Source organism: Sinocyclocheilus anshuiensis, unplaced genomic scaffold (assembly GCF_001515605.1).
Source record: "Sinocyclocheilus anshuiensis isolate Anshui unplaced genomic scaffold, SAMN03320099.WGS_v1.1 scaffold1003, whole genome shotgun sequence".
NCBI lineage: Eukaryota > Metazoa > Chordata > Actinopteri > Cypriniformes > Cyprinidae > Sinocyclocheilus > Sinocyclocheilus anshuiensis.
In genome coordinates, this window is record NW_015542495.1 from 2,185,707 (window position 1) to 2,193,565 (window position 7,859).

General features: G+C 37.2%; 1 protein-coding gene across 1 annotated transcript in view; it reads right to left on the reverse strand.

Annotated features, from left to right (window-relative positions):
• Positions 1-7,859, reverse strand: part of LOC107694149 (membrane-associated guanylate kinase, WW and PDZ domain-containing protein 2-like) — a 220,476-nt gene that overhangs the window by 51,750 nt on the left and 160,867 nt on the right. Inside the window, exons 7-8 of the mRNA XM_016493754.1 lie at positions 6,592-6,649; positions 366-487 (exon numbers count right to left, since the gene is read on the reverse strand). Coding sequence (XP_016349240.1) covers positions 366-487; positions 6,592-6,649 — 180 coding nt within the window. The remainder of the gene's footprint in view (positions 1-365; positions 488-6,591; positions 6,650-7,859) is intronic.

Below are 7,859 nucleotides of genomic sequence, written 5' to 3' on the forward strand. Positions count from 1 at the left end.
GAAGTCATACCAAAGGTATGGCTGTAAGGAAGTAATATTCTGAACAATAAGTTCACACACAGATGGTGCACTACCAAAGACAATGTCTGAGCTTAGCTGTGTTACTATAGAGACAGACACTGAGCTCACAGGAGAAATATAATAATAGTCATGAATATCAAACCTCAATCAACAGTTTCAGCAGATTTGATGTTAAACATGTCATTGCATGGAGAGCAGATAAGTATTATTTAGATGTCTTCGGTGTGTGCCTAAGCTAGGGTGGTTGGAAACACCATGATGGTTTAATCAGATTTGCATAGATTTGCATTAGTACCACACTGTTAATTTTTGGATATCAATATTGGATATCAATAATACTTTACCTCTGTAGACTGTAGGTAGGGGGAGAGAGGACAAGCCCTGGCTCTGCATCTGCTGCTGCTGTTGCAATCTTCTCTTGGCCTCTAGAACTGGATTCTCAAACTGAGTCCTTCGGTTTATGTGACTGCAATCAGAAAACCAGAAACAGAGACTCATTCAGGTGCATTTCTTGAGTGACTACTTAATAGGACATGCTTATCCAACATATAAGCAATCTAGCTAGCTGCCTTGCTGTCTACTGCCTACACAGGTAGCATTTTAACTGAAGTAACTGATCTGCAACACTCTACATAGGCAGCAGCTATGAACTCCAAATAGCCAATGATTATTATGCGAAGTGCATGGGAGACTCGACTCTCAATTGATTCTAATGTGCCTGCCACTGACTGCATAATTTTCTGTGAAATCTGTCACCTCCAACTGCCAACTCCCACTTCGGCAACTAGTGTTGAGATCGTCCAAATTGAAAATTGGGGCAGAAATATGGGCAAATTTTGTTTAGTGAATTCCAGCTAACAATATGCTAACGATTAGGGCTGATTTTAACACAAATTTCATGATTCGATTCCATTCTGATTCACAAGCTTGCAATTTGATTCGATTTCTGATTCAATTCGATTCGATATCGATTATCTCGGATATTTTAGGTACAGTACATGCCAGATTTTCATTTTTTAAATGTACATTTAAATAGTGGCTGTCATAAAAACTTGATGGATTTATTCATACTACATAAATTAAACATCGAAGAACAGTAAAAATTATAATGAATATGTTATATGGTGCATATATTCATAAAATTATTATCTATAGAGTTCATGGGCCACATTTATAAAATGTTGCACAGAAACCATCCTAAATTTGATCTTACGATCATCTCTCAAATATGCATATGTGTAATTCATAGAATGAACGTACACACGAAAACGCACGTATGCCTCTCTTTCAGATGTGAAATCTAAGAATCGCAAATGATCTTGAACTTGCTCACAACTGAATGGTTTCAGCTCTCTGCCTAGTAAGCAACTCATAATTAATGTCATTAACATATAAAAGATCACCAGTCATCATCCAAATCCTTCAATTTAGAACAGCAAGCTGCAAGAACAGCTTACATTTCCAAAAACCTGCAGTACTCTGACAAGAAAAAGTGTGTACGTCTACTCAGACCCTGACGTGAAGCTAGCACTTTTCTACGTCGGCAGTTTTTTTTTACAAATATGAGCGTTGATGTGGATTTAAGCACACACACACTCAAAGATCAAATCTGTGCGTACACACACTTTATAAATGAGGCCCCATTTTTCTAGCTGAATAATGACTTTATGATCACGAATATGTATGTTTTTTTTCAGAGGTAAATGTGACGTTACGTGACATTGTTTACAAGCTGTTATATTGGCATCTTTCCGCAGTTGAAACACTGATTGAGCAATTACATGAGACAGGATACGGATTTCAGTAAATTGTACTCTTTCTTTTATCATAGCTTCGGGATGTTCATTCATGTTTATTTCGTGCTGAAACTGGTATTAAAACGGAGGAGATGATCAGTTCACGTGCGTTTCGCGCTGCCGCTTCTCTTAAGGTGCTACAGCGATCTGTCACTCCATATTAAACAGCACCAAAACGGTATTTATTGTCTAAATACTGTAATAAAATTGACAGAATTTGAAATCTGAGACTTTTGGCCAGTTTTACTAACAGATTGCGCCAGAATGCTACGTGACATTTTATTTCCACGCTGTATTGTTGATGTCTTTCCGCAGTTGAAACACTGATTGAGCAATTACATGAGACAGGATACGGATTTCAGTAAATTGTACTCTTTCTTTTATCATAGCTTCGGGATGTTCATTCATGTTTATTTCGTGCTGAAACTGGTATTAAAACGGAGGAGATGATCAGTTCACGTGCGTTTCGCGCTGCCGCTTCTCTTAAGGTGCTACAGCGATCTGTCACTCCATATTAAACAGCACCAAAACGGTATTTATTGTCTAAATACTGTAATAAAATTGACAGAATTTGAAATCTGAGACTTTTGGCCAGTTTTACTAACAGATTGCGCCAGCGCAAACCGTCTTTTGGCGTTTAGTACTGTCAGGCTTTACTAAAGATGCACAGTGAAGAATTAGCGCTGAAAATGTGTGGACAGTTATTTTTGCGCATGACCTTCACTGTAAAAAAGGATTTGAGACTTTAGCTTCCCCAACTCATTTTCCTAAGTCAGTTCAACTAAAATGTTGGGTACACTTAAGATATTAAGTTTACCAGTGCCCAACTAATCCGTTTAATCAGAGTAGTTCACGCAACAAAGATTTCTTAGTTGTATGAGTGGCAATGCAAGGAAACCCCGCCCACCGAGCCTTCCTCGTATTTTAAGTTGAATCAACTTATTTTTTTTTACAGTGTTATTGAATATGCATTTGTAGGAGTTTCCCTTTCAAACGCAAAAGTTATGGGAGGAGAGTATTCAAATGAATCACGCAACGTGTTTTACTAACGTTTGCGCTCGTCAAATTACTGGCATTTGCGCCATTATTTAACTCAAAAAAAGCATGTCTAGCAAACTATTTTGCGCTTGAAATGGCTGCAATTATTGTTGCTAGGAGGCACCGCAGAGAACAGAGAGTGCGTGGTAGAAGGGAGAGGATTTTTCCCACACGTATTAATTTATTTTCAATGCCAGAAGAACACATTATACGAACATATCGTTTGCCAAGCCATGTTATTTTTAATTTGCTTCAGGAAATAAAAGACAACTTGGAACCCTCATCTAGGAGTCAAGCAAAACCAGCTCTATCAAAACTTCATGCAACTTCTAGCATTTTTTGGCCTCCGGTTCTTTTCAACGTACTGTGGCTTCTTTATTTTTTTATTTGCGACTGCTCTAATTTGCGCTGCGCTTGGTATAATTTGCGCATTGTTAGTAAATCACCTGCAGAAATTTCGGCGCTGTTTTGGAATTGCGCTCTCGCGCCAATCTGCTTGTTTAGTAAAACTGGCCCTTTGTTTCATATCAAAAGTAACAAAGCACAAAGCTCATTGTGACTTATTTAGATGGGAGGAGCGCTACAGTGTTCTGTTCAGTAATTGAAAACAGGCAAGATTTCTTGGGATTTAGGAATCGATTACAATCAAGAAATCAATAACTTTTACCCAGCCCTATTAACGATACTGTAACTCAACTGATTTTGCTTCAGGACAAAGATGTTACATTGGACACCACGTGGTGAATGATAACTCTAGTAAAATAGTTTGTCTTGCAAAAAACAAACAAACAAACAAACAAACAAAAAACAAATATAGCCTTTAAATGTATTAAAATTACAATAAACTGCACAAAAATTGTTGACATTGGAAAACTATTTGGTAAATGCATACACTACTACAGTGTAATCGTCAGCCTACTGTGTTATGAATATTTAATATTAACTTTTTTTTTAAAGAATTTATATTGAATGAAAACTATTTATAATCCACACTTTTGATTTCATCTGCCATCATTGATTAATTATTAATTATTTAACTGAGCTTGCATATGCATTCTAGAATATTCCATTAACATTAACAATAACTTGTATATATGTACAGTATATATGATGCTGGTTCCTTGTTATGTACACTTTGAACTTCTGCAAAATCCTGCAGTATCATTACTCATGGTTGGTTATACAAATTATTTTGCCCTCCCAACAATTCACCACCCAGCAAACAAAAATTGATATGAGCCATTAATGTTATGCACTATAGATGAAAGCATTAGTGATGGGAAGTTCGGTTCTTTTCCGCGAACCGCTTCTTTCGGACAGTTCGATTCAATAAACCGGTTGAAAAAACCGGTTCACCGGTTCTTTTACGCTCGACGTAATGACGTCATTGGCGATGACGCAATGGCGTTAAGTATCGCGGGCTTAACACATTCAAATATAAAGTCAGTAATCATAACATCAGTCAATTAAAACATCATTATAATCTGATACGTTTCTTACAATTTGGATTTTTGTATCTAAAGCATCAACACATATACAGGCAGTGATCTGCAAACTAGGATGTTTTACAGTTATGACGTCAATAAATTAGTCTTCATCAGCGCAGAAACTATGCTCCACTTACTATGTATAATCCATTACGGTTTATTTGTAATTAAGTAAATTTACGTTTCGCCGGATTGCCCTTCATTCAAGTCTTCGGTTTACCCGCGCTCATAACATTAGCACAGAATCAGTTGTCCAAAAGAACCAGTTCGGTTCAGACGTGCTGTGTCAGTCATAGTAGGCAATCTGTTCAGTAGCTTCACGCTGAATCGCGCATGCGCAGTATCATCAGCTCATCGGTTCTCAAATCGGACGTGTCCGAAAGAAACGGTTCTAGGTTCAGTGTACTGGTGATCCGAAAACCGATGCAACCGGTTCTTGACTCGAGAACGAGAACCGCTCCAGCAGTGGGCATGTACGCTCGTTATCCGGCTGCTCTGCTCGTGTTCATCTTCAGTTCTCTCTTCACAGCAGTTCAGTCAGTGTACTGTTTGAGTAAATAAATTACTCCGGGATATTGGTTTATTTCGACTCAGAGGGAGTGTCAGCCATGTTAAAAAAGTGAATAACTTAAGTAATTTGTGGATTAATGCTTACTGGAGACGCGAACCGTTTCAAATGATTCAGTCAGATTTGGTGAACTGGTTCAACCGGTTCACTAAGAAGAACCGGTTAAATCGAACGATTCGTTCGCGAACCGGACATCACTACAAAGCATGAGTGTTGATTTTAATACCCTTTAACAAATCATTTAAGGCAGTGGTCATTGAGTCAAACATAAGCCTAGTTAGTCCTCATCTTTGTTAAAAGAGTGATGTAAGAATGAGATCAGACAGTAATGAGAGCATCCTCTGATCTGGAAGAAAAATGGTTCTTTTGACTCTTTGTACAACACTTGCTGGCAGAGTTAATTCAATCTGTTTTAAAAGGCACTGCTGAAAACCGTGCCATTTGAGAGTACAAAGACAATTAGGCTCCATTAAAAGGCATTCTTTTGAAAAGAGGTATTGTTTTTTGTAAAGACGTGGCATTTGTAATTACAGCTTTGTGCCAAGACTCCACAAGGTCAATTTTTGAGACATTGGTTTTAGATTTCTTTTAAGGTCTAAAGCCTGAAATTGATTCAACAGATCAAAGTATAATGAGCAAATGGATTTTGTCCCTAGTACTTTATCTGAGTTCAGTTCCATACTTTCTTGTAGCACATTAGGCCAAGGTTTGGCAAAGTGGAAACCAGCCTTGGAAGTGGTTCTGGCTTGGTCCTATTAAATAACGGCTGTAAGGATAAAGTGATGCCTGTTTAACCTGAAAATACAACACAAATACAAATGATAAGCTTTATGCATAATGTTCTTGTTAAGCGTCTCCTCTAAAAAGCCACTAGGCACAGATTTATAGTAAATTATAGTCATTTCACACCAGATGCAGCTTCTGATCTTCCAGCTGTCATCTTCCACAACATAAAACCCACAGTTGTACAATTACTACTGAAGATGTGTTTTTCTCCCGTTCCATACAAAGACAAACGAAAAGAGTGTACACTATGTTTTGTAGCTTTAAAAAAAATATATATTACTAATAATAAATGCATTGGATGGGTGGATGGATGGACAGACAGATTAGACAGACAGACAGACAGAGACAGATAGATAGATAGATAGATAGATAGATAGATAGATAGATAGTAAAAAATAAAATAAATCATTAAAACGACAAACCCACAACAACCCAAAGCAGGTTTGTAGATAGACTGTTACAGTATGATTTCAATTCAGTGACGTGAAGTGCCAGAATCCCATCTGAGCCATCTGAGGACAGCAGGCATGGATGCAGTCCTGCATTTATGATGCTTTGATGATTTGAAAGAGTGTGCGGTTATGTATTCACATGATACTACAGCTGCATTATTGGCTTTGGGCTTGCTGTTCTCCTCTGTCCTGGAAGGAAGAGTAGCCAAGCAAGCCATACTATAAATAGTCACACCTCACCCCAGACTGTGCATTAAGCAAGAAAAATGATGGCACACACACGCAAACACACTGCGAACTGAATTAGGAAACAACGGAGCAGCTGTTTTTCGGCCTGGGCATGGCACAGCAGCAATATAACCAATTAATACAGAGCTGTGAGAAAACCCAGGGATCCAAAGTGCCATTAAACCGTGCGTGTTAACTCAAGCGCTTGAACTTACTCAACATAGTAGGTTCCATAAACAGGGTCATCGATTTTCTCCCAGCCATAAGGAAGCTCTGAAAAACAAACAATAAACAATTACATCCACAAGAACATTTAATTCAAAGGTAGATGTTGCAGTTATAGAGTAAAAATTCTGTTTTATTAGGATATATTGGCTCATTCTCTGGAAATGGTGCCATTTGTGGGCTTTGTGTGTCCCCATGACTTACTGATACAATTAACGGAATACTGAACTTAACATTATTATTTGAAAGATTTAGTGTGCAAATGCGCAATACCTTTTAAAATAAAGCATTAATTTTATTCTTAAATGTTTTTCACAATATCATCCAATTTGCAGGCCCTCATTTATCACCATGACATTTTAATGGGTTGTAAAGAATAAAATATGTTGCTTTTATTGAAATTATTATTTTGTGTTTTCATTGCCTGTGTATTTTTTTCTAAACACTTTTCTGAAAATTGCAGAATCTATCTTTGTCCTTGCACTTTCTGATTAACTCCATTATGCTGTGACATTCCTGACTTTAAAAATAATGGTTTGATTTTCAGACATCTTAAAAAAATATTGTGATAAATTTTTAAATAGCGAAATACTGTTTGTGGCACAAAATACAAAACAAATGTGCAACTAAATGAAATAAGACAGACATTTGAATATACATTTAAACATATCTATCTAAGATAGACAGATAGATAGATAGATAGAGAGAGAGATAGACAGACAATTTCCACCGTTCTGCAATAACCTTCTCAAATGTAATAAATAAATAATCTAATAACTAAATAATATTCTTAGCACAGTACTAGCATAAATAACACAGATTCCCAAGAATATCCTGTATTCATTGTCTGTCCTAACATTTCCTGTTGCTTAATAAATGAGGGTACACTGAGTTGGTGTCACACCATATATAATAAGACAGAGAAAAAAAAATCTAAATTCATTTGTCACAGAGGCTGTGTCATTCGGCTGAAATCTTATTATTAATATTTAGACTAAAATATACATATACGAGTACACACTTGAATGCACACGCTCCATATAGCATGCACACCCGCTGAGCTTCTAGAAGAAAGTGACAAGGAGACACGATTTCAAGCAAGCACACACAGACTCATATGATACATTCAGCAGGGTGAAACACCAGACTCTGTGTGTACATCACACACAACTTTGTAAATTACAAGTGACAGAAACTGTGTGATGTTCTCACTTAATCTGGCTGGCGCGCACACAGACACACACACACACACACACCC